At 41.4% G+C, this 27,485-nt stretch overlaps 3 protein-coding genes across 4 annotated transcripts; 2 read left to right on the top strand and 1 right to left on the bottom strand.

Annotated features, from left to right (window-relative positions):
• The first annotated feature begins 56 nt into the window (after nt 1–56).
• chata (choline O-acetyltransferase a) lies at nt 57–9,724 on the top strand. The gene is made up of 14 exons (XM_029521809.1): nt 57–111; nt 479–670; nt 964–1,082; nt 1,692–1,745; nt 1,835–2,015; nt 2,942–3,119; nt 3,216–3,385; nt 3,873–3,973; nt 4,075–4,203; nt 4,294–4,416; nt 4,509–4,650; nt 4,892–4,954; nt 5,043–5,180; nt 9,302–9,724. The coding sequence occupies exons 1-14, from the start codon at nt 64–66 to the stop codon at nt 9,722–9,724; spliced, it is 2,061 nt and encodes a 686-aa protein (XP_029377669.1). The 5' UTR covers nt 57–63.
• Nucleotides 9,725–11,118: 1,394 nt separating this feature from the next.
• On the top strand, nt 11,119–11,630 carry c15h10orf53 (chromosome 15 C10orf53 homolog). Its single transcript, XM_029521727.1, has 3 exons — nt 11,119–11,215; nt 11,311–11,430; nt 11,523–11,630. The coding sequence occupies exons 1-3, from the start codon at nt 11,122–11,124 to the stop codon at nt 11,585–11,587; spliced, it is 279 nt and encodes a 92-aa protein (XP_029377587.1). The 5' UTR covers nt 11,119–11,121; the 3' UTR covers nt 11,588–11,630.
• Nucleotides 11,631–12,005: 375 nt separating this feature from the next.
• On the bottom strand, nt 12,006–27,288 carry ogdhl (oxoglutarate dehydrogenase L). 2 transcript variants are annotated; one of them, XM_029520645.1, is made up of 23 exons: nt 27,166–27,288; nt 26,412–26,602; nt 25,854–26,024; nt 25,001–25,103; nt 23,270–23,385; nt 23,015–23,169; nt 21,268–21,414; nt 21,079–21,169; nt 20,807–20,986; nt 20,533–20,661; nt 20,035–20,214; nt 19,800–19,952; nt 19,060–19,162; nt 18,848–18,976; nt 18,319–18,469; nt 16,050–16,177; nt 15,793–15,971; nt 15,631–15,702; nt 14,957–15,082; nt 14,181–14,253; nt 13,925–14,088; nt 13,674–13,828; nt 12,006–13,566 (listed from the first exon to the last, which is right to left on the bottom strand). In XM_029520645.1, the coding sequence occupies exons 2-23, from the start codon at nt 26,598–26,600 to the stop codon at nt 13,443–13,445; spliced, it is 3,018 nt and encodes a 1,005-aa protein (XP_029376505.1). In that variant the 5' UTR covers nt 26,601–26,602; nt 27,166–27,288; the 3' UTR covers nt 12,006–13,442. The 2 variants fall into 2 exon arrangements, with proteins under 2 accessions (XP_029376505.1, XP_029376504.1); XM_029520644.1 differs by having other exon boundaries at nt 15,793–16,177.
• Between the last annotated feature and the right edge of the window lie 197 nt (nt 27,289–27,485).

Below are 27,485 nucleotides of genomic sequence, written 5' to 3'. Positions count from 1 at the left end.
ACAGAGTTGGCCTCATGAATCAGCCTGCTTGACAGCCCGTCTGTGTCCGTGCCCACCGCCAACATGCCACTCCTGGACAGAGAGCCCTCCAAAGATTTAGGGGTCGGAGATGTAAATATCCTACTTTTGACTTCTATGGATGAGCAACCAATTTTACTGACACATGCTTTTGGTAAACTTCATGCTTTGCGACCTCCAATCTAAATTAGATTTTTTTTAAAGGCTGTTAATAAGAATATAGAGAGTTTTTAGGAAGCGGGGGGGATTGATGGGTGAATTTTTGTATCTGAGTAACTGATGGAGGCTATTGAACGATTTTCTTCATTTGAGTCAACTCATTTTGCCAAGAAGTTGTTTTTGGTTCAGACATGTATTTTTTTGCTGACAGTAAGTGGTGTAGTGTAGTGTGTGTCAGTGTTTTAAGATGATGTGTTGTGACGACAGTTTGCTGAGTGTTTTCATCCCTCACATTGTTCAGGGGCTGCCAAAGCTGCCGCTCCCCACCCTGAATGACACTCTGGACACCTACCTGAGGTGCATGAAGCACCTGCTCACAGAGGAGCAGTTTAATAAGACCCAGAACGTGGTGAAACAGTTTGGAGCCCCTGGAGGAGTGGGGGAGCTACTACAGAGCAAACTCATGGAGAAGAGGGAGAACAAAGCCAACTGGGTAAATACAATGTATATATTATTAAATCTGTTGCATACTTTACAAATAAAAAGTTTGATATATTGATGAAAATACTGGATTTTGTGAGACCACCAGTCATGTCAGTTCTGTTTTACACCACTGTTCACAAACGTTACTGATGTAAACACACCTTTTATACCATTAGAAAACAATTTCAGAATTATCTGTCTCGACTTACTATGGATGTCAAACTGACTCTTTCTGCAGGACGTAGTTCTCTCCCTCTATTTACCTCTAGATCATTAATGCAACCCCTCTGTTTTCTGCTGTAGGTGTATGACTACTGGCTGAATGACATGTACCTGAACAACAGACTAGCTCTGCCCGTCAACTCCAGTCCTGCGATGGTCTTCCCTCAGCAGAACTTCAGGGCTCCCATCGACTCTTTAAGGCACGAGTCACTGAACAATCAAGACCAATGAGCTGTGAGAAATTCCTCACAGTGTAGAACAGTAAGACTGGACAGACAAATATAATGTCATCTAGTAGTTTAAGTTATCTTTTCAGCACTGTGCCTTGACCGCCCTTCTCTGATACAGACACAATAAAGAAGTTGCCATATATTATAAAAATCCAAAAGTTTGCACTGTACAAAAAATCATCATTTACTACACTTGATAAATGATAGCAAACTGTATAAATTACTCAGACAGCAACTGGCTTTGATCGATTACAGAAATCTGAACGCATCCTTGCCTCACACTGACAGATTGGGTCATTACCCAGAACACCCTGAGGACCAAGAGTCAACGCTGGGCTACTGGTGGCAAGGTTAATAGACAACAAAAGTCTGTTGCTTGGTTGGCACAGCATTGATCTGGGACTGGCTCTTTAACCACATGATTTACATAACGCATTTAGGCTGCTAAGTGTGACCCAGCTGCAAGATAAATCAAGAATTAGACCGTGCAGAGAATTAATACTGTACTTGGGAGGACGTGACCAAGAGCAATGTGTGTGTCTGTTGTGTATTTAACACCACCATATCTTTCTTTTCTAGGTTTGTTGCACATTTAATTTCTGGAATTTTGGAATACAAAACTCTTCTTGATGCGTAAGTTAATACAGAATGAGAGCATACATTTTTGATAAATATGTGAAAAACTAGGTGTAATAGCTTTGTGTGTCTATGTGTGTGTGTAGACATGCCCTGCCAGTGGACTATGCCCGGGGCCAGCTGGCTGGAACCCCTATGTGTATGAAGCAGTACTATCGCCTCTTCACTTCTTACCGTCTACCAGGGCCTGACATGGACACACTAGTGGCACAGGAGAGCAGTGTGATGCCAGAACCAGAGCACATCATCGTGGCTTGTAAAAACCAGGTCAGGCAAAATTAAAAACAAGTCATGAAATCGATCAAACAACCCAAACAGACACAGAGCAAATACAAAGACAAGATACCAATGTTCACAGTGGCGGTTTCACAACAAGAAGTAGGCAGTAACCCTGTGTCCCTGTTACTGCAGAACATCTCGGTCATCACTACCTTGTGCTTGATGGTAAAGTAAACAGGCTCTGGAGACACAAGGCTAACTTATCTCCCAATGCGCAATTAACAGCACAGCACACTCCGTTCAGTTAATTATCTATACCCTTTACACATTATGCTGTAACCTACAGCTCTGAATCTCACAGAGGTTCTGTCACCTATATGAGAAGAGTCAAAGGTGTTAAAGTATTAAAACAGCTAAAGGTGCAACCACAACCACTGAGAGATGATGAGTCAGCTTTGTTAGTGATTCTTAAATTGATCATTTGGAAATATAAGGACAAAGATTGTAATCATTTTATCTAGACTTATTAAGCATTCATATAAGATTGAAAAGGGCTGCTAGAAACTTATATGAGTCTGACCTTGAAAAATGTATTTATTTTTTTTTATTCAAAGTATAATCCTACTTTTGTTGGTGGTGTTGTATTATCATAAATTAACTCTCAGTTTCTGCCATCATCCCTACAAAAAAAAAAAAACACACACAAAAAAAACAAAAAACATAAAACAACCTATACTCACCAATTCATGATATTTGAAGTATTGTGTGTAAGTGTCATCATGGCTGCAATCAAGTCTGATGAGGTTTGAAAAAGGAAATGTTAGATAATTAGGCAGATTTGAAAGAATTCTTCAGGTTTGCCAAATGTAATTTGCAGATAAAACAATGTCACTATCACACAAACCAACTTTTGTAAACATTAATCAGAGTACACAGGTCAAATAGCTGTATACTTACATTTTCCCTCTATCCAGTTTTTTGTGCTGGATGTGGTGATTAACTTCCGCCGACTGAATGAAAGAGATCTGCTAACTCAGCTGGAGAAGATCGTCAAGATGGCTGACAGTGAAGAAGAGCGGCTCCCTGCTATAGGTCTTCTTACTTCGGATGGACGGACGGAGTGGGCAGAGTCTCGCAGTGTGCTAATGAGAGGTACATTTTGTGTAAAGGCTCTAGACTTTCCAATAAAAAGTCAAATGGACCTTAGTGCTGTTTATACTAACAAATGGGCTTTTCTTTTGTAATCAGAGTCTACAAATAGGGACTCTTTGGATATGATTGAGCGTTGTTTGTGCTTGGTTTGTCTGGATGGCGCCAGTGGTGCTGAGCTAAGTGACACAGCACGTGCCATGTTGATGCTGCATGGGGGAGGAGTGGCCAAGAATGGGGGCAACCGCTGGTATGACAAGCCCATGCAGGTGAGTGATCTCGAGTCAAGTTAGTTTGTTTTATTTGAGATAAAATTACTTAATGGGAGCTGCTATACAACCGGCTCGCTGTGAAACACATCAGGCATAACTAGTGGCACATTTCAGCTTCATCTCTCACAGTGCCAATTGACATACCAAGCCAAACCCATGCCAAATTAAGATGGAACAGTTAAATAAAAGTTGATGGAGAGGGGATGTTCCCACTGGATTACAAACCCTTTGCTTGAGAAATGTCATTAGCATGAATTTTGATGGAGTTGTTTTGATAAAGAATTCAGTTTAAATGAAAGAAATATATGATTACCGTCCGCTACATGGAGAGTTGTAGGCTTTCTCTAAATAATTTCTTCGCCATGGGTTGTAAAATATAAATGAAACATGGATAAGGAGTAATAATTAAACCGGATGTTCAGATGAACTGAATCTTATATATTTGTTTGGTTCAATTCAACTGAAGATAGCGTGACTGCGTCAGTTTGTTGTAGGAGCTGATGGCTGCTGTGGAGTCGTGTGTGAACACTCAGCATTTGAGGGAATCGTCCTTGTGCAGTGCACAGAGTATCTTCTCAAATACATGTAAGAAATGACATGCAATTGACAGCGTAGAAAATCAAAGTGTGCATGTGTGATATTTGTTGGCATATGCTAAATTCGATTATATTTTCCTTTGTTATCAGGATTGGCAGCCCATCAAAACTGGTCAGAGCAGCAAGTGTGAGCGAGTTGCCTGCACCGCGCAGGCTGCGCTGGAAATGTACTCCAGAGATTCACAAGCTACTCGCTTCCTCTGCCGACAAACTTCAAAGGTCTGAGTTTGCTGTGCTTTCTGTTCAATCAAACATATTGACACAATAAATGCTTTCAAACAATAACAGGATTTATTCTAATCTGTGCAGGTTGGTGGGGGATCTGGATATGAATGTCCATCATTTCCATGATTATGGGAAAGAATTCATCAAAAAGCAAAAAATGAGCCCAGATGCCTATGTCCAAGTTGCTCTTCAGTTAGCTTACTATCGGTAAAAAAAAAAAAAGATGCTAAATATTACAGTCCTGATTCATTCACCTGTGCCTAGAACTTAGAAAGCCTTTTCTTTGCGTTTTACTCTAGATGTCATGGCAGACCTGTGTCAACCTATGAGAGTGCTTCTCTACGTCGTTTCCAGGAAGGCAGAGTGGACAACATCCGCTCAGCCACACCTGAAGCTCTGGCATTCGTCATAGCAATGACTGATGGGATGCTAACCACAAGTGTAAGATATTTTGGCGTGGATGCTACAGCCTCCCTTTCCATCCTAATTAACTGGTGCTGCAGATTTTTAAAAAATCCCTTTAAATAATGTATTGAAGCTGTCAGTCTCATTTACTTTTAACAGTGTGATTCATTCTTTCACTCCAGTCTGTGTTGATGTTCTTCATCATGAGAAGTGTGCCAACTGTAAGTGAAGGAGATTTGATAGCCCTGTATTGATTCTCAGTTGTTTTCTTCCCCAGGATACAAAAAAGATGGAGCTGTTACAAGGTGCCATAACTGCTCAGACAAAGTATACTATTATGGTAACTCCCATGTCCTCTGATATACAGAAATTCAATGGTAACTTAGGGAGAAAATTCATTAATATACTTGTGCACTTTACTTTTTCAGGCTATTACAGGGATGGCAATAGACAATCACCTACTAGGACTTCGTGAAGTTGCACATGAACTGAAGATAGAGAAGCCGGAGATATTTAAAGATGAAGCCTATCTCATCAGTAATCAGTTCATTCTCTCCACAAGTCAGGTACCTTTTTTGAAAAGCATTCATCTGAAATTGTACTTAATCACTGCAGCAACAATTTGAGCCATGAAGTTCTGCTTACTTGTCACAAGGAGCATTTCTCAGCCTGTAAAAACCCCTCCACAATACACTTCTCCATCTGTGGCTCCTGGGAATCTTTGTGAATTCTGAAAAGATAACCCAGATGTCTTCTCAGCTTGTGCTGAGAATTGAGAGGTAAAAATGTTTACAGAGGAAAAGTCTGCTCTACTGTATAAAATGAAGGAGTAAGCCTTGAAAGAAGTGGGCACTGACAAGCCAGGAAGGTGGATACTATTGAACTGCATTATGGGAAGTGTGGGAATCAGCAGTTTTTCAGCTTGACCTATACTTCAGACCATAAATGTCAACCTTTTCTTGTGAGAACTGCCAAGCTAAATTGCCAAAGCAGCCTTGTTAGTGAGCACCACACCACACTCTGTTTGGTCTGGATAACGTTTCAATATTTTGACTGTATGCAGGGCTTAAAGTCAGAAAAAAATCCTGAGTCTGAATTTTTTTCTGGGAGGTTGGGGTGGGGTGCAATAGTAAACTATTTAATTGTTATTCTGCATGCAGCATCACCTGCTGCTGGATCTCAACCAAGTTCTCCCGACCCACCCTACCCTACTTCTGATTGGCAGAGGTGGACAGAGTACACAATTTCACAACTTGAGTAAAAGCGCAGATTCTAAAGTAAAGGTAGTAAAGGTACAAAACTATTTGCTTAAAAAAATTAAATTAAAATTAAATTAAAAAAATACCTCAAGAAATACAGAAAGTAACTTTATTGTCATTATACAATACACCGATGCGATTCTGCTAGACATTTTTATAGCTCAAAAATACCTTTAGTTAAAGAGGCCCCACAAGAACCGGTCTCTGGGGGAGTCTGGTCTGGTCTAGTCTCTAGTCACTGGACGGGTTTGGTCCAGTCCAGAGATCTTCAGCTCTGGTCCTGGAGGGACACGGTCCTGTACCTTTTGGATGTTTCCTACTCCAACACACCTGATTCAAATGATCAGCTCGTCATCAAGCTCTGCTGAAGTCTGATCAGGAGTCACTCATTTGAATCAGGAAACATCCAGGACTGGATTTGGATACCTCCGGTCTAGTCTCTAGTCTCTGTAGGGGTCCAGTCCAGTCTCTCGTCTGTACAAAACATATTATATGGACACAATAAACACAGTCTCCTCGTGTTGCTGTCTCTGCTGTTCACCTTGATTAACAGACTGTCCTGTGTGCTCCATGTGTAGTTCCTCCTCTGCCTCCTTTTATGACTGCATCTATGACTTCTTGTCATAGATGCAGAATGATGGAAAAAATGGAGGCGAGAATTAGTGAGTTAGAGTTGGTGGTCTGCACCTTAGCTAGCTCAGCTTATGCTTGAGTAGCTAGCTATAAAGCTAAGTCCTGTTGCAGTGCTTCATGAATTTATTTACTCTGTCAAACTCATCCATCAAAGTTTGACCCCTCCCCCCCAACAAGTGGTTTGGCCACCGAGCCTTCGGTAAGCCCCGCCCCCCTTGGTTACTGTTGCTATGCTAGGTTGTTTTCTGCTGTCTGAAGTTCGGTAGGAAAATGTGCCCAGAAAGGAAAGAAAAAGAGAATAAGAAAGCAAAGGATTAAGAAATATTCTTAACTTATATGTTTTAAAAAGGTGGTGACAGTGAAGCTGGGATGTACAGCAAGGTAAGAAACAGCGCAGTTAGCTTGTACGTAAGCTAACTGGCCAGCTCTGACGCTAACGTCCGTTAGCCTATCTAAGAGACAGGGAGGAGAGGGCTCCAGCTGCAGTCAGGTAACAGCTGTCGAGGTGTAACAAGAGGTGCATTATGGGAAGTGTGGGAATCAGCAGTTTTTCAGCTTGACCTATACTTCAGACCATAAATGTCAACCTTTTCTTGTGAGAACTGCCAAGCTAAATTGCCAAAGCAGCCTTGTTAGTGAGCACCACACCACACTCTGTTTGGTCTGGATAACGTTTCAATATTTTGACTGTATGCAGGGCTTAAAGTCAGAAAAAAATCCTGAGTCTGAATTTTTTTCTGGGAGGTTGGGGTGGGGTGCAATAGTAAACTATTTAATTGTTATTCTGCATGCAGCATCACCTGCTGCTGGATCTCAACCAAGTTCTCCCGACCCACCCTACCCTACTTCTGATTGGCAGAGGTGGACAGAGTACACAATTTCACAACTTGAGTAAAAGCGCAGATTCTAAAGTAAAGGTAGTAAAGGTACAAAACTATTTGCTTAAAAAAATTAAATTAAAATTAAATTAAAAAAATACCTCAAGAAATACAGAAAGTAACTTTATTGTCATTATACAATACACCGATGCGATTCTGCTAGACATTTTTATAGCTCAAAAATACCTTTAGTTAAAGAGGCCCCACAAGAACCGGTCTCTGGGGGAGTCTGGTCTGGTCTAGTCTCTAGTCACTGGACGGGTTTGGTCCAGTCCAGAGATCTTCAGCTCTGGTCCTGGAGGGACACGGTCCTGTACCTTTTGGATGTTTCCTACTCCAACACACCTGATTCAAATGATCAGCTCGTCATCAAGCTCTGCTGAAGTCTGATCAGGAGTCACTCATTTGAATCAGGAAACATCCAGGACTGGATTTGGATACCTCCGGTCTAGTCTCTAGTCTCTGTAGGGGTCCAGTCCAGTCTCTCGTCTGTACAAAACATATTATATGGACACAATAAACACAGTCTCCTCGTGTTGCTGTCTCTGCTGTTCACCTTGATTAACAGACTGTCCTGTGTGCTCCATGTGTAGTTCCTCCTCTGCCTCCTTTTATGACTGCATCTATGACTTCTTGTCATAGATGCAGAATGATGGAAAAAATGGAGGCGAGAATTAGTGAGTTAGAGTTGGTGGTCTGCACCTTAGCTAGCTCAGCTTATGCTTGAGTAGCTAGCTATAAAGCTAAGTCCTGTTGCAGTGCTTCATGAATTTATTTACTCTGTCAAACTCATCCATCAAAGTTTGACCCCTCCCCCCCAACAAGTGGTTTGGCCACCGAGCCTTCGGTAAGCCCCGCCCCCCTTGGTTACTGTTGCTATGCTAGGTTGTTTTCTGCTGTCTGAAGTTCGGTAGGAAAATGTGCCCAGAAAGGAAAGAAAAAGAGAATAAGAAAGCAAAGGATTAAGAAATATTCTTAACTTATATGTTTTAAAAAGGTGGTGACAGTGAAGCTGGGATGTACAGCAAGGTAAGAAACAGCGCAGTTAGCTTGTACGTAAGCTAACTGGCCAGCTCTGACGCTAACGTCCGTTAGCCTATCTAAGAGACAGGGAGGAGAGGGCTCCAGCTGCAGTCAGGTAACAGCTGTCGAGGTGTAACAAGAGGTGTGCGTGTTCCAGGTCATAATACGGCCACGATGTATAATGTAGAATGAGCCGATCGTTATGGAGAAATAATGTACGTAGAATGAGGATTATACATCGTGGCTACATTCTTACCTGGAACAGGCACAGAGGTGTGAGTGTTACAAAAACAATTACAATAAAAAACAACGGACATTCATGTTAGACTAGAGCAAAAGTAGCAAGTAATGAGAGCATCAATAGAAATGTAGTGGAGTAAAAAGTCCAATATTTGTCCTTCAAATGTAGTGAAATGAAAGGAAAAGTATCCTCCAAAAATAATACTCAAGTACAGATACTCAAAAACTGTACTTAAGTACAGTACTCAAGTAAATTTACTTTGTTACTGTCCACCCCTGCAGATTGGCTGGTGATGTTAGTTTGGTTGGAGGGAAAGCTGCCTTACTCTCATTGTATTGATAGGTGAACTCAACTGACTGCTCGAACCGGACAATATCCCGCATCAACAGGATTGGTTTTTTATCCGAAGTCCAAAGACACTCGCTGGAGATCCGGCACGGTGCCGGAGTACTTTAAGCCCTGTGTATGGGATGCCTTTAATTACAAATTTAAATAATTGACAAATATAAGTTTAGTTCATATAACTAACAGTTATTTGCAAAATTTACTCAAGCACCCATCTCAGGAGACAAATATTAATATTTCCAACTGCAGCATTATTTGAGGGTGACATTAAAACTTTAAGTACACTTAGGTATTTCCTGTTCCCTCAGGTCCCGACTACTGTTGAGATGTTCTGCTGCTATGGACCTGTGGTTCCTAATGGATATGGAGCGTGCTACAATCCTCAGTCAGACCACATTATCTTCTCCGTGTCCAGCTTCCGCGAGAGCCCACAGACCTGTTCAGCAGAATTTGTCAAGTGTCTGGTGCAGGGACTCCTGGACATGAGGGATCTGTGCAATAAATGCAACTGTGCCTCCAATCCAGTCGAGCAGAGAAAGGCTCAGACACTGGAGATGCATACACAAACTGAAACAAACTGGCAAGGCAGAACACCCCAGAGGCCGTCTGACTTGACCGAGAAAAAGAATTCACTGCCACAGGTTCTGGTGAAGACGCCGGACCAGACTAAAGCGGAGGCTCAAACGCAGACTTGCACAGAAAAAGGCGCAAGTTACGAAGAAAGGAAGTGAATCATAGAAATCTATCAGTGTCAGTGAAAATAGTGGTGATGTGATTTTAAATGTATATTTCTTCACTGCAAGAATATACTTCTTAGATAATTAACAAAGCATACAGTGTAACTGTGACACAAAATGTTATGTGATGCTATGGTGTTATGTACCATCATCTAACATATTCTTAGTGAAGATTAGAGAAGTCTAGATATTTTCTGCTGTTGTCACAAAAATATATGATGTACAGCAGGAAATGAAACAAATGTCAAAATAGCAAGTGTATGTAGTTGCACATTTATAAACTTTTTATTGTTGTTTTGCACAAAATTTAGAATAATCAGCCAAAGAAAGGAGTAAATTGGATCAAAGCCAGTGAGCAAATATTAAAAAGAGGAGGAAAAAAATGCAAATAGAAGATTGTCACTTCTCCATCCATGAATTTGTCCATGATACAGTCAGTCAGTCTGACAGGACAATATTTATCTGAGTTATAACACATAGCTGATGGGCTCACTGTATGTAACTGTGAAATCAAATGCTGCTGTCATGTTTTATTGTACAGTGTGAAACTTCAGTTTTGTATGCAATTCCCATGTCTAATGTCCTCATCAATTGTTGTCTATTCCTCCAATTTATGTGGTGTTACTAAAAAGTATCCTTATATAAAATCACTGCTCATAGTGTACTCTACTAAGTATGAGCAGTTGTGGATTTATAAATTCCTGAGCAGAACATCAATTACGTTATTTATTTTTTATATAATGTAGTTATTGTGTGTAAATGTGAGTTTAAAAAGAGAGTAAAAGAAACTTACGAAGCAGAGGTGATCACTGTGTCGATGACTGTATAATTGTATCTATTAAGTAAAAAAATTAAAAATTACAAACCAAAATAAACTAAACATATTTCCATTTTGCAGTTCAATCACTAATGAGACAATTTTTTTTTTTTTTTTTTTTTACCCTTACATGACCATACTCACATATCCACCTAGGAGCATTTATTGCTTTTATATGATCTGACACCTATCAGTGAATCACTGTGATACAGAAGAGCCAAAATAATGATTGTCAGGCTGGTTCAGTGATTATAAAGGTCATCTTTTTTCTGTAATTTCAAAGTGTCCTTCATGATGACATCCTAAAAAAGTCTAACTCGCTGAATTTCAACAATCTATCCAGTCTGGAGTTAACAACAGAATGGTTGTGCCCAAAAGCAATCACACACACACACACACACACACACACACACACACACACACACACACACACACACACACACACACACACACACACACACACACACACACACACACACACACACACACACACACACACACACACACACACACACACACACACACACACACACACACACACCGCGCGTTGTCCGTTTCCTGGTAACAACAAACAATGCCGACTAAAGCGCGGGTGACACTTTTCTACGGACCTTATGAATCCGGCGGGGTGCTAAAACACAGGACCTCCCGCCTGCGGGGCCTCACAGGTACGTTTCTCTTCGGTCCTGAGCTCCGGCGGGACGGCTCCACGCCGTCTCCGCGTTACACGGGAGTCAAACACTGAAGTTCAAAATGTCCGCAGCCGCCCTGGCAGCGCGCGGACACCGGTGCTTCCTGGAGGAGACGCGCGAGCGCAACACGGTGGAGCTCGTGGTGAGCGGGGAGCTCGTGTTCAGCTGCCGCATCCAGCAGCTGGAGTTTGGTGAGTTTGACCTACAGTCTGGAAGTTTGACCTTTTCCAACCTGGCAACCCGCTGATGCTGTTTTGTTTTTGTTCATTTCTACTCCCATAAGGCGGAGATGGAGAACTGGACCCTTGCTGCAGAGAGGCGGTTGCTGCTGTGGAGAGGGCTTACTGAGGATTACACTCAGATCAAAATAATAAATACAACATGATTTGCCACTTCTGTTGTCACTTACTGTCTGCAGTTCGCTTAATTGCAGATTTGTGAGGGGATATGTACCACTGAGCATAAACAAAAATAAACATTGTTTTGTTGCCAGGTATTTACACTTAAGGGCAAGAGGGCACATACGTGATTCACATTGACATCAAAAGGTTCTCAAAATTAAATATTTACTAGTTAGGTCCATGTATGATACTATAAGTAATAATTTGGTCTATTAATACACTATTATGACTGTGCATTCCTTTCACTAATCTAAATGTTTTTTTTTACAAATAAAATATCCCGCCTTAAACAAAACCACATGATGCAAACAAACATAAGGATCAAATATGTAGCTTGTTTTATTGCATATGACATTAATCCTAGTGCAAGTTCAACTCTCTCAAGCTGTGCATGTTTCACATATGCATATATAGTGTTTTTGTTTTTATGAATAAATGTAATTCATAGACCTAAAAAGTGACTAAATATGTCGCATTACATTTAGGCATGATTTTAAACCTTCAGTAGTAAGTGGAAAAGGAAAGCTACAGTATCATTAAACAAGAAGCATAATTTTATGGCGCATTACCAAGCAGAGAAGTATCAATTCTGTTAAATACCTGGGGATTTTAATGTGACAACCAAGCGTCAATATTGCTTTCAAAGCATCCAAGGCTTTGTTGTGTTTATGTCTGTGTTTGTGTGTCTGTGTGTGTGTGCGTCCCTCAGCCTCTGAAGTGAAAGCTGAGCCTTATGTCCTCATAGAAAACATGGCTGTAAGTCTCTGTGCCAGCTGGCTCATGTCTCCTGGTGAAGTGAGGTGTGACAATAAATACTCCCTTTCACTTAGGTAACCAAAGCAAATGCAGACAGTAAACCTACTGCTGTGTTTCATTTCAGAACAGTCTTCATATCTGTGATATGTGATATACATATGTTGTTTAAGTACAATCAGTTTGTGCATCTCATTATCATCTACAAAAAAATAATATAAATGTCTAGCAATTCTATAAATACGCAGTAATATCCTGCATATAGGTAATGGAGGTATCTACAGTACTAAAGCTAATGCATAAACAGTGATTGTCAGAAATCTGTGTTTTGATGTGGATGGTATTGGAGGTATTAATAGTGTAGTGTTGCTACTTCACTCATGTGCAGTACTTCCTTGAGTAAGAATATAGTATGTCTTGTATTGTCTAGTTCTCCTTAGACAACATTGTTCTCATAGACAACATAGACGACACTGTTCTCTACAAAAACCATCATAAAGACTCTTTCCAGAATTTTGGAAACTGAATGAATTGAAGATTGTTTCAGTAGAGTTGGAATCAGACTAAAGGCGGAGGTATAAAAATTCACATTGGCTCTTTTTGGGATATATAAATAAATATGACATGATTTGTTTAGGCATAGGATATGGCCAGAAAATAGCAATGAGCCCTGGCTGGGAAAATGTGCCGTTTTGTCTCCCACATGAAATTAGTGCATTACAGTGCAAGGTGACAGATTCTGCTGCTAGAAAGACATCTACACTGTCACCTATGGCTCTGACACCATCGTTGCTGGAGGTCCTGAAAGTCCACAAGCTACATATGGCTGGTTGGGATTCACCATGTATTCACAATCTCTTAATCTGACACAGTGAGCATTCCTAAAGACAATGTGTGAGTCAAGCATAAATCAGGTGTTAACTACAAACCAGACTATGCCCCAGATTGTCACAAATAAAACTCTCCCATGTGAAGACCTAAATGAATAGACGTTTGGTGGTTGAAAATCAAATTGCACCTCAAGCGCTCGTTCACATCCCAGATCCTTATTACAAGTCCTTCCCCTGGAAGGTGCTCAGGTTGAAAGCAGTGTCCATGAACCTCCTCAGCTCATTCAGGTGGGTGGACTTGTTCCCTGTAGCAGGTGCAGCTGCAGGGTCCCGGCCGACATACCTGGTGGTAACCCAGAGGCTTTGTTACAAGAGAAATCATTCTCCAGGTTCCCTACATTGATTATTTCACGTTGCCTCTGTCAAAAGCAAATTAAGTGAGGCTCTTACCAAATAGGTTTCTCATTGGCCACCACTGTAAGGAAACGGGGCCGGACGTAATCATAGTAGCCCATGTTTTTGTGCTCCTCCTGACACCAGACCAGCTCAGCATTGTCATATTTCTCCATCTCTCCTCTGACCAGGTCAAATGGGAATGGCGAGATCTGAACGTGAAGAAAAATTTAAGAAGAAACGAAAGGAATGCATCCTTCCTATATTAAAAACCAGACTCTCTCAAACAGAGCCAAGGGATCAAACACCTGTTCAAGTCTGATGATGGCAATGTCACTCTCCAACTTCTGCTGTTTCCTCTCTTTAGCCAGTTCATAGTAGACTTTGCCAGTGCAGAAGATCACCCTCTTCACTTGGCTTGGGCTGTGATTTGCCGGACCCTCATCAGAAATCAGCCTCTTGAAGTTAGTGCCTGCAGACAGTGGATATGTACGTTTGTTACAGCTGTTATCAAACATTTATTTTGGTCTCAATTATTATGAGGTTGTATAACTACAACATTACCTTCAGCGAGGTCATCAAAACTGGACCTTGCTTCTGGGTGCCTCAGCAGAGATTTGGGAGTAAAAATAATCAGCTGTGGAAAAAAAAAAGTTTCTGTCAAGAACAGATTGGCACTGGTCATCCGTAACCTTTATTGTGTGCTTTGAAAAAACTCTAGAGATTAAAGTTTTTATCTCTTTTCACGCTAATTTATTGCTACTATATAGCATGCAACATCAGCACTGGGAAAACATAACATTTTTTTTAACAATTAAATAAATAAAACCCTTAGTGCTCAGCCAACCAAGTCCGAGATTTCAGAGCTTTTTCATAAAAAGACAAACAATATTATCCCCTATTGGGCCTCTCACTAATTTGCTCAGGAAGTAATTTTCTCATGCTCTGCAAAGCATTGCATTTATGTGCGACAAGGGATCATTTAAGACATTCAGTGTGGCTAAGAACCAAGAGACTCTGAGCTCTGCAAAAAAAGAGAAATGCTTTACAATCCCACAAGTTTTTATCTAAACTCGTCCCACTTTCAAGGATCAAAGTACTACATAAGAACTGTGAAAGGAAATGACAGTTTTGGACACTGGAAATGTATTGTAGCATCAGTAATTGCTGATATATTTGCTTAAAGTATTTATTGAATTTAACTTTAAATAAAGCAGTGACTTGCAACTGTGATTTGAACTAAATCTGCGTAAACGTCACAAAGCAAAAACAATGATCACATGATTAAATGAGGCTAAGCAAGACACAGGTGAAAGAGTGACAATGGTACAACATTTTACCGGTTTTCTGAAGGGCAGTAGAATCTGTCGTCTGAGCACATGACAGTAGTTAGCAGGCGTGGAGCAGTTGACTACGATCCAGTTACAGTCGTACAGTTGGTGGACTTCAAAATCTCCACTAAAATCCTTCATGGAAAGAAAAATTAGAAATTTTTATGGTTATCAATTCAGTTCACAAAATTTTTTATTTAAGAAATACAATATTTACACAACACACAAAACTATTGCTTTGAAATGGATTTTTCTCTCATATTTGCGGAGGAGATGTAATATTTGAGTGAATTTGTGCACTGTACTTTTCTCCCGCTTTCTCTTGCACACACACACACAACAGGGAATGTTAATCTCTGAGTATGTCCCACTATTAGTTTGATCAATATCCCATTTGAAGATGAATCTGGTGCACTTCTGCTGATTCAGCCCTGCTCTGGTTGCCTTGTACGAAGCGAGCCCTGGACCTGCCTTCCTGCTGAATACCAACTCTTTGGAGGCCACAATAACAAGACTTTTCAGCTATATACAAACTGGCAATTATCACTTAAGTTGTCATGACATAAACATAGCCATTAAAACAGAAAGCTTCTGGTTTTGATGTGGTGCACACTATTGGGGTTTCTTTAATACAGGTAATCACATTTGTGAGGTTAGTATCCCACTGAGCCATTTGAACGCACAGGGAAGTGATCAGGATCATCATTGCTCATCTGCAGAAAGCGTTCAGGTCGAGCTGATGAATGTTCTGGGCCCTTAAGACAGAAGGCAAGAAGAGCGGAAAAACAAATTTATTATTGCAATAGTACAACAGAGCTACGGTCTGTTTGATTGCAGTTTCTCACCATTCCCTCCATCCCATGTGGCAGCAGGAGGACAATACCGTTGTTACGGAACCACTTGGCTTGGCCTGAGCTGATAAACTGGTCAATGATACACTGGGCTGTGTTATGAAAGTCTCCGAACTGGGCCTCCCAGAGGATCAGTGCATTGGGATTTGCCATGGCAAAGCCGAGCTCAAAACCTGAAATTACAGGCATCACAGTCTCACAGAGCCCCCCCAAAAAATACCCATCATCAAGACCAAGTGCTCCGGTCTTACCTAGCACTCCATACTCTGACAAGGAGCTGTTGCAGACAGTGTAAGGAGCCTGGTTGGTCCACAGGTGGTTCATGGGAACGCAGATACGTTTGTCCACTTCTTGGTCGTGCAAAACATGATGACGATGACTGCAAAACACAAAGTAAGCAGAGACAGAAAGAACTGAAACAGGAAAACACAATAACATCACAAAGTAATAAATGTTTTATTGAAATATATCTATTCAGTTGATAGAAACAGAAGAAAAAAATGTAAAATGTCACATTTAAGAAACATTTGAATTACTTAGGTGAGTAAATTAGTTTGTAACAACTAATAATTTCATCACCGGTATTGAGTGAAAATAAAGTGGCATTTACAATTGTATTTTATAATGCCAGGATAAGATCTGCAATAACTGAGAAACAAATGCGTTTCCAAGGTAATTTAATTAAAAAATTTCAAGGTTTTTCAAGGTTCCAACCCAGTAGATGCAAGGCAAGAACACAAACATCTATAACAGACAATGCAGGCTATTTCGGCCAATAAAGGCCTTCTATGGAGAGTGCTTTCCTCCTCCCTGATTTTCAACTTGTATAAAGTCCAACAAGAGTTGATGGGAGCAAAGAGCCAAGTGTTAACAAGCCCTGCCAGTCCGTTCACTCCCACTTTAGAAGTCAGCCTTCACATCCAGCACGATTAGACCGTCACTTAAACCCCTTTAACATCACTCTAATGACATCTACATGCACACACAGTGCTGGGGGTTATGTAATTGGTAGACAGGAGAACTGCAGAAGACAGCCAAAATCTAATGATTGCTATCTTGAATTTGATATTTCACCCTCTAGAACACTACATAACCACAACTCGGTCCCTGTGAATATGTCATCCATAATTATGGACTAATGAGGCCGCATATTGTCATTGTTTTGTTTGATGCTTTCTCTTTAAGGAAGCCTTTGATGAAGGAAAAAAAAAACCAAGAGCATCCAGCATTAAAGGAGGTAACGCACCCAATTTCATGTTTCACTCTCACAATCCACTTGTGCACAAAAACCCTGACAAGAATGAACTCTTTCTCTGGGATGGCCTCGTGATCTCTCTCCTCTTCCTCTTTTTTCCCCTCACATATACACACACAAACACGCACACGCTTCTTCTGCCTGGGGGCCCCATTAGTCAGGGAAAGGGGTGCACGGAGCAGTGCGTGCAACCCACCCAAACACGACAACTGAATCCATTAGTCCACGCTGTTACGTACATCACAGAAACGCAAGCAGGCCCACTCAAGCGTAACATGTCAATATGCTCTGCTCCTAACATGGGAAACTGAGAAGAGGGGGGTTGAAAAAAGTGTAGGTGGAAGACAAAAGCTGTAAAGAAAGGTAAAGTATAGCAGACGTAAAGAGAACTAACCTAAAACAAAGAATAAAATGTGTAATAGATGACAGGTGATATGTAGTGTTTGTGTAATTTAGTGTCTGCTGTAATTTTTTCAGACCAGGCAAACTACCCTACTGAAAAATACAGAGGAGGAGGAGAAGTCAATGTCAGTGGTAAATAGGTGGCAAAAGAAAAAGCCCTGCAGCCTCTGGTTAGTTAGTGTGATGTATGTCGCTGTGAGCTGGAGGCGTGTTTGGGGGGGGGCGGTGTCAGTGGAGATGGGCTGGTGGAGAAATGATATGGGACAGATGAGACAGGCGCAGTGAAAAGGGGAGCTGGTTTTGTTCATGTGTCACTCGTTCCCTCCATACCATGACAACACCATGTGGGCTTCGCAGGTCCCAGGAGACTACACTGACGTCCTGACTCTGACAGACTCCCAGCGCCCCCCACCCCAACCCCCCCAATTACTAAATTCACTGACTTCATGGGAGGGTTACTCAACTTTAACTCTGAGCAGACGTCCTGACCCCAACATACTCAGCAGAGGGTACACCTCAAACATCGAATGTGATCCGACGCAACCGGTCGGTAAACAAGCCTCCCTTTACAAATGCATATCAGTTTTGATTGATATTGTCAGAGAGGTTTTATTTATAATTGCACAGTACTAAGGTTGTAGAACCTTGAAAACAAACATAAACAGACAGAGCCTTCAAATTGAACATTACAATCTACAAGAGTAGAATTATGTCAGATTGAATAATAGTGTATAAATATATCTAGTAAAGTGGGCTGTACGTGTCAGTAGCAAAAACAACAACAACAAAAAAAAAAAAAAAAAACAACCAAAAAAGCACAGAGAGGCAACACTGTGATTTGAGTTGTGTTGACATGGACTCACCTAAAGGTGCCCCTCTCTACATCTTGCCCACTGAGTCGCACGTGGATGCCATCTTTAAGAAGGGAGCCCAATGCCATGTACTCTGCTAGAGCCCAGTCCAGCTGCCGATTCTTCACAAGCTCAGCTCGACCACGCAGGATGCGAGACACACCTTGAATACACACACACACACAAATATTATACAGTTACTACTACTAAGCCTACTGGGGAAGCATCTACGAAACATAATGGACTGATACTGTGTGTTAAGACACATTAAAAGCTCTTGTAACAGTCTTAATTTCTATAGGATTGGCTGGAGAGCCCTGACACTATTAGGAAGAAATGTTTTTACACCTGCTTTAAACTAACATCTCTGTAGAAGCAATAAGGTTTGAGTTTTACAGACTTTTTTTTTATTCATTGTCACATCTTGTACTGCAGCACCAGAGGACTGAATGCTCCTCTGTCACTGTGTTTCTAGCACATGTAACTTTACTATTTACTGTCTCAGTGCTCTGTTTTTCCCAGAAAAAGTAACTAGACTGACCTGGGTGGATCTTAAAATCCTCCAGAGGCACTGAGCTGGCTGTGTGGCCAATGTGCTGCAGAACCTCCTCCTCCAGTCCACTGGGGACACAGCTCATGCTCTTGGGCTCCCCCTCTGCTGTGAAGAAATCTACAGAGAGATGTCTTCATTGCAGCAAAAGAAAGCATTTATAGAAAAAGAGGGTAATATTTTAAAGGAATGGGGCAATTTACCTGGCCACGGGGAGTCAAGCCAGTGTCGAATGTGTAATATCTTCTCATCCTTGGAGCTGGTGTATGCCTTTTCACATATCTTATCATACTTTGCAACTTCTTCCTGGAACCACATTTGGTGTTGCGTTACAGGTACAATGAGAAATGCCACATATTAACCGATTGACAATTTGTCTATTTTATTTGCCACCAACTAACCAAAGGCCCATATAGCTCAAACAGAGAGAAAGAGATTAGAGGAGCAGGACAACCGTAATGAATCTGCCTCGTTATATTATTATTGCGGCTTTTGGAAGACTCCAAATAGCAGCCCACACAACGGAAAACAATGGCCATCAAAAGCCAGGAACTAACTAAGCACAGAAGTGTTGCAGCATTTCTCTGACCTGTGGAATGAAAAATATGCTCAAAACCAATGTTACAATTAAAAAGTATTGTTTGGATGAAGAACATGAGCAGTTCCATTGAATGAACCTGAACCAGAACCTGAGTTATACTTCATTGAGCAATATATACTCAGTTTGACGGATTGTGAAACGAGGTGATTGAACAGAGTCAGTAAATTGAAACTCAAATATAGCACTGCTGACACAACATATTTTCTCAAAGGCTGGGGTAATATCTAAGTTTGATTTAATGTGCGCACTACAGCGGGTGGGGCTATCAAATAAAACAGCATACAGTAGCAGCTAGAAAAATACAGTATATTTAACAACCGCAAACAGCATTAGATCACAGACCTCAAATTCCTGCAGTGTCACCACCCCCTCAGCAATGAGCTTGTCAGAGTACTTTTTCAGCACATGCTCCTGCCGACGGATCTGTTTGTACATCAGCGGCTGAGTAAACATGGGCTCATCCATCTCATTATGGCCAAACCGTCTGTAACAAACCTATGAGAGAACACACACACCTTACAGAAACAGAAGATGGGCCTTTTATGTAGCTGTTAAAAATTAATTGATCAGTACTGACCAGGTCTATGACCACATCCTTGTTGAACGCAGTCCTCCACTCTGCAGCCACCCGACACACATACATGACAGCCTCAGGGTCATCAGCATTTACATGAAAGATAGGTGCGTTGACAACACGAGCCACGTCAGTGGGATAGGGAGAGGAGCGGGCAACTCGGGGGTCGGTGGTGAAGCCGATCTAGGAGACAGTGGTCACATTTAACATGATAAAAACTTAATAGATAAATGTATTCCACCATTAAGTGACTTCTATGACTGTAAAAAAAAAAAAAGCTTTAAAGCTCATTTTTATTAACTATAATTTCCTTGGGATCATTATTTATTACAGTTATTAAAGCAGCGAGCAGTTTTCACAGTCACACCAGTATGGTTATTAAAAGCAATGTTATTAGCATTCCTGCTCTAAGTGCTGGTTCTTCAGTGTACATTTAAAAGAAAAGATAAAAAACATGTCAGGGTCACATGTTATATTGACAATGATCTTTATGATCAATACCTGGTTATTGACCACGACATGGATTGTACCATGCGTTGTGTATGAGGGAAGCTCACTTAAGTGGAAGGTCTCATACACGACCCCTTGTCCGGCAAATGCAGCATCACCGTGCATCAAGATGGACATGACCTTTACAAAATAAATAAATAAATGAATGTATATATATATATGTACATATTCATCACATCATACACTTAACAGGATGGCACCTCTTGAAATCGTGTTTGTAAAACACAAACTCCTCAGCTACCACGCACCTGATATTATGGCTTACCTTCTTTCCCTGGCTGTCTCCTCTGTAGAACTGCTCAGCTTTGGCCTTGCCCTGGACCACTGGGTCTACTGCCTCCAGGTGGGAGGGGTTTGCCATAAGTGACAGAGTGATGTCCTTATCTGTCTCACGGTTAATCCTCTCATGGTACATTCCAAGGTGGTATTTGACATCACCAGAACCCTACAGGTATAGACATGAAGATAAAAGCATCATATGTATCTTCAAAATGCTTTTACTCTGACACTTTTGTCATGTGCTAACAGTTTTCTCACCTCGTCCGCAGCCTCTAATTTGGGGTCAAACTGGCAGAAAATCTGATCCAGGTCCTTACGGATAACATTAGCAAGGACATTCAGTCGCCCCCTGAAAATACATAAAAAAAAACAAAACATAAAATTTACATCAGACAGGTGAAGAAAGGAATGGGCTGCACACATGAGGAGACAGAAGGTGCATATTACCGATGAGGCATCCCCATGATCACACTGTCGATACCCGCAGCACTCGATTTGTCAATGATGGTTTTAAGAGCAGGGATGAGCACCTCACAGCCCTCTAGACCAAAACGTTTCTCTGATGACCACTTCCTGGCCAGAAAATCTTCAAATCTAAAACAAAAAAGAGGAAGAATTTAATATCAATTTAGTCAGGAGTAAAGAATTGCGTAAAGTTTTTCCAATGTGTGCAAACAATGGTCAGATACATAATGTATGGAAAAAAATCAATCATACTTCCCATCCCCAAATCAAAAAAACCCCAAAGAGCTAAACGAATACAGGCCAATAGCACTTACCTCCTTAGTGAAGGATGAATTTATTTCATTAACTTTAGACAAACTACTACAGTTTGCCTATCAGTTGGGTAAGGGTGTGGAGGATGCAAAGCTTTTCACTTTAGACAGAGTGTACAAGCATCTCGAACAACCTAAATCCCACGCTAGACTGATTTTAGCTCGGCTTTTAACAAGATGCAGCTTCATATCTTAATTGAAAGGCTAGCCTCTCATTTTATGCTACCTGATCAGATTTTATTGCTAATTTTAAACTTTTTAACAAATAGACTGCAGCGGGTTTCTGTGAAAGGACAGATGTCCTCTGTCAGACTTTCAGACACAGGTTCCCCCCAGGGCTGTGTCCTTTCTCCCCTGCTTTTCCTCCTTTACACAGACAGCTGCAGATCCTCTCAAGAAAACAGCTACCGTGTCAAGTTTTCTGACGACAGTCCTTCTTTCTCTCCTTCAGGGCCACCAATCGAATCATGGTTGTGCCCTCCCAGAATTTGTCAGGTGGTGTGATAATAGCTTGCTCGACTATAATGTGTCTAAAACTAAAGAAATCATCATAGACTTAAAAAAATCTAGTGTCGACCCCAAACCAAGCACTATCCATGGTGAAGAGTCGCAACTGAGAAACACTGACAGTACTGTAAAGCAAGCAAACCAAAGAATCCATCTTCTGAGGAAACTAAACGCTTTTAGCATCAGCAGAAATATTTTATGTACCTTTTATCGAACTTTTATTGAGGGTCTTTTAACCTTCTCTTGTATTTGTTGGTTTGGTGGTCTGTCCGTAAAGGATAAGAAGTGTCTGAATCACCAGAGTGTGCTCAAAAATTACTGGTGTCCAGCTAAAGGACCTCTGCTCTCTCTGGAAAGAATGAGTGGTCCAGAAAGCAGACAGAATAATGTCTATGCCCTCAGATCGGCGGTTTTATGTGCCGGTGCGGAAAACAAGCTGCTATGCAAACTCTTTTGTCCCATCTGTAAGAAGGCTGCTAATGATGAGATGATCGATGTTAAATGTTGTAGTGTTTCTTGTTGTTTGTTGTTCTTTTATTTATGTTGTTGCTATGGACAGGACTGACTGTAAAGTTAATTGGCCACTTGGAGTAATAAAGTATTCTGAATCTGAAGGGTTCAAAGCCCTGCCACACAATGTTTACACACATTTACACTAAAATACACTTAAATAAGCCGCATAAAGAAGAAATATGAAGACTACAAACAGTCACATCCCTTCCAGGAACCTGCAGTAATTTCTTAGATCATTTATCAAAGATGAAAATGAGCTCACAAGAAGAATACGCTGTTTATCTTTTCAAATATACAGGCAAAAAGAAGTTGTGTGTTTTTTATGTGAGCTATAACTAAAAGTGAAGTATCATGCTGTCACCATGGTTTAAGCTGGAAAATGTTTATTGACTGCTGACCGTGTGGATCTGATCAGGCGGGCGAGCAAAGTTCTCTTCTCAGCATTAGTGAACTGCATGATGCCCGGAGTCTCAAATTTCTGACGGATCCACTGACACTGGTCCACGTTGTTGATGAACATGAATTCAACTCCGATGTGGCCACAGTAGGATGTCTGAGGAAGGAGAGATTTTTCAAAACAAGCAATGTTAGGCAGATGTTAGACTCATAGTAACAGGTTCTACAGATGCAAAACTGAGATACAAACAGCATACCTCCAATCTACGTATGATTTCTTTCAGAGGAAGAGTGATGTTTCCTCCTCCGATGAAGGTGGTAGGGGGCAGCTGGAAGCTCCTGTTCAAATCTGACTCTTCAAGACCATAAAGGCCTACAATGACACCACATAAAATATGATGAAGCAAATAGGTCTTATTACGTATATAGTATATAGTTATATACTATATACACACCACAAACCAATTTTGACTGTTTGTATCTACAGAGGATGAAGTTTGACATTTCCACAGTATAACACTAAAATAAGTGGAATTCAACAGTTGACCATAGTTGGTTAGTCAATTAAGCCAGAATTGGTCATCAAACAGCAGCAGGGTGATGAGATGGTTAGCACTCTCTCCTCACTGCATAAACGTTCTGGGTTTGATTCCACTGCATGGGGAATTTCTTTATTTCTTTACAGAGTTTGCATGTTCTCCCTGTGCCGGCATGTGTTCCCTCGAGGTGCATCAGTTTTTTTTTTCCCTCCAGAGTCCAAAGTCCAATGGTGACTCTACATTGCTTATTTGTGTGAGCGAATGGTTGTTTGCCTCTATATGTTGGGCCTGCTATGGATTGGGGACCTCTCCAGAGTGCATCATGTGAGTGTAACTCTGATAGATCAGCTGTACAAATAATGCATGCTCATCAAACTATTTTGATGAATGACATGTTTCACACAAAATAGGTTGTGTGTCTTCTGAGGACATTATCTTGGGTATTTTACTTTTTTTTTTTTATTCGTATATATAAATAACTTGGCTAACAAGCTAAGATACTATATAATAATCAAAAGATGAATTCATGATGAAAGCGATCACCAGCTGCGACTCTAGATGAGACTGCAGGTCTCTCTCCACATTTACATCATAGATCTGTAGTGAAGTGACAAATTCAAAAATGTAATTACAGACTGAATGGATGGATGGCAAGAACTGTGAAAACTGTGAAAATAATCTTAAAATTAACCAGTATTAATTTGTAGACAGTGAGCAGCATCAGTATCTGCAACACCACAGAGGTTTGTGTTCTGACAAAGCCCACCTGAAAGAGCTGCTCAAGCTCAAGATTGCAGAGCTACATAAGAGGAGACAGGTGCAAATCATATTAGGAACACAGCAAAGACAGAGGGGGCCAAGAATAGACTTGTGTACTATCAGCTGGCCAAATAAGGGGCCATGGAGGCTGTCATTAGCCTTCATTAAGGAGCTACAGTCCTGGAAACAATACATAATGCAACGCTATGTCCTGACACACGGTGATCACTGATAACAGCAGAAACGTCTCTCTCTTTCCTTTACTAGCTATTGCTGTAGACTTCAATCGCTTTCGACGGCCATCCTGCATCCTTGACCCTCAGCCCACTTAATGAAATGAAGAATGACAAGAGCTAGGCCTGAGATTAATGACAGCATTAGCATGACCAACCTTTTAAACTGAACTACTCCTTGGACTTGGATTAGTAACACAAAGCTGGGATCTATGTATAATGCAGCTATTAGAAAAGTTGCTTAGAAAAAGGATGTCTATAACAGGATTCTCATCAGCTCATGCAGCAGAAAATGTAGATGTAATTTGTGATTAGAGCTGCAGTTGGACACAACATTGAATCTCTAGGAGGTAGTGAAGAATAAAGCAAAATTCATTTTGCGTTAATTGACTTTAATATTACAAAACTGAGCAAATTAAAAATGATCAGAGCCAAAAAACATTACGAGAAACCTCACCTAATTTATCAATGGTGGTGATCAGGTCAGAAGGAACGAAGGAGTCCAGGTCAGCCTCCAGGATTCCCAGAGGGTCTAACTGAGCAATGTGGTGACCACGAATCTATGCAGAAAGACAAAGAAAAGAGATTTTAAAAAATTAAGACTAACAAAAGAGAACCTGAAGCAATTTGGCTCAGTACCTGCCACAAGCATGATGCTGACGATGAACAGCTGAATTAATAAGCTTACATTCAGTTTTAGGTCAACCTCTATGGAGGCAAGGGCCCCATGGGAGCGCTTTTATGTGTATGCACACAAACACACACTGCCAGGATTTCAACAAGCTTGAAATAAAAGTGTCACATTTGCCAAAAGAAAGAATTTAATAAATCCCTCGGATAGTTCCTCGAATTAATTTGAGGGCGAGGGGAATGTTACCACCTGTTTTGTTTTAGAAGTCTCTTTGATATTTCAATTTTCAAAAAGCAGCCAGAGTAAGTAGGTTAGACTTAATCTGCCAATTTACATAACCTCATGCAGTGACAAAAAAATTGTACATTCCTTTTAATACAAGCACACACAATATAAACAGCGCCATTTGCAAGTTGCATCTGTCTTGGCAAGACGAGCTGATTTTATTTGATGCATTTTTCACAAACAAATGTTGCAGACAGTAATAGTCAGCCAGTTTTGGCTCAACACAGATAACATAATTCTTCACACAGACACGGCTTCACAATTTAAATGGGTGCCTTTGAGATGTGTGATAAACTTTTAAATTCGTAAATAACATAAATCCACATTATACAAAAAGCTGATGCTTGAACAGTGTGTGTATTCCTCACAGCTGAGCCAGGTGAGCGCGGACTACCTGGTAGGCTCTAATGAGTGTGTGTACAGCCAGGTGGTCTTCCACTACTTTCTGTGTCATGTCTAGAGAGAGGGACAACACTCGATCCTGGAGCAGAGTGGAGGGGCGTCCCTCACCTGCCTCACCAGATGGACTGGAGGCATGGAAGTTACGGAAGAATGCATCCCAAGACTGAAAGACAGAGAAAAACAAACCCAACAGGGCGCAAACAGGAAACTGGACCAAAGGTTGCCCTCCTGCCTAGGGGACTAAAAATGAGCTAAATCAGTGAACACAAAAGTTGTGTTTTAACGTTTCCCTGTAATTAAGTCACAATGTAGAAAGTCAAGAAGCTGGTATATTTTTAGCCATTGAGCTACCAGCACAACCAAATGCTCTTTAATAATGTGTCCCCTGGAGGGATTTACAGAATGTTATCACTTAGCTGTTAAACCAGCTCTGGTGTTTGGGGTGCTGCATATTGTTTCCTCTGCAAAGTCACTCTTGTAGAACAAAAAGGAAAGCTCTTCCTTGTCATTAAACGGCACATTTTGTTACCTCTGCTACTGTTACTGTTACCTCATGGACGTTTTTAGGATTCTGGAGCCAGGCAAAGTACATCTCCTCCACATAGCTGGAGCTGCTGGCCACCGCTGAGGGAACAGCCCCGGAGGAGCAGCCTCTCCTGGCCGGGCCGCCTCGCAGCCACCGGCTCCCCCCGGCACACCCGCCCCTCAGCACACCCGCTAACGCCCGAAACCGACTCATGGCTGCAGAGGCACAGAGAAGGAAAAAGGCGCTTTCAGGGCAACTTGAATGAATGAATGAATGAATGAGAACATAGAAAAGCTGCGTCAGTGGGATCGACGTCAGTTGTATGATCATCTGACTGAGAAGTTTCTGAACGTCACATCCAAACGGTGTCTCAGCCGCACAATCTGATTGCGGGTTAGAAGACGCGCAAATGTCGGATTCTTTTTGCGCACGTTCTGGTTATGAATGAAATGACCTTTAAGGACGTGTGTTTCCCGCGCTGATCGCAGCGTTACCGTGTGATGTAAAAACACGGCCTGCGCGTGTTTCTGCGCTAAAAAAAAAACTATCCAGCTGCTAAAAGCGCGCAGCCCGCCGCTCCTGCAGGATTCAGAGCCTAAACAGAGCCCAAACAGCGCCTAGTCCACTGCAGGTCCCTGGACCTCTAATCCCTCAACGTCAACGCAAATCCTCATAATCTCCCCCTCGTCTCTGACACTGCAAAAGCACTGCATCACGGGAACAAAAGAGGACAGTGGTTTAAAATGGCACCTGATTTATTTCTACCGGTGATATTTACCTCAGACCTTTGTTATCATTGCCGATGGGTGCAGGTGAGGTGGGGACAGGTGTCAGTGAAGGTGGCACGGATCCGACAGCCGCGGCTGCAGAGGGAGAAGCGGACACGCCCCCTACCGCCTGTCAGGTGGCGCTTCAGCTGCAAAACCAGGAGCCTGCTGCACCCAAAGGTGCCGGTGGTGGCCTCTAAGAAAGAGAAAAAACACAGCAGCTCAGGGGCACAGAGTCAGGAAAACAGCCTATTAACTTACTTCTTTTTATTTTCTCATTAGGTTAGTTTGAGTTACCTCAACTATGAGCCCCTGCACACTCGTTTTCATT

The sequence above is a fragment of the Echeneis naucrates genome, chromosome 15, assembly GCF_900963305.1.
Source record: "Echeneis naucrates chromosome 15, fEcheNa1.1, whole genome shotgun sequence".
Classification (NCBI taxonomy): Eukaryota; Metazoa; Chordata; class Actinopteri; order Carangiformes; family Echeneidae; genus Echeneis; species Echeneis naucrates.
The sequence above is the reverse complement of the archived record's forward strand: the minus strand, read 5'-3'. Positions and strand labels throughout refer to the sequence as shown.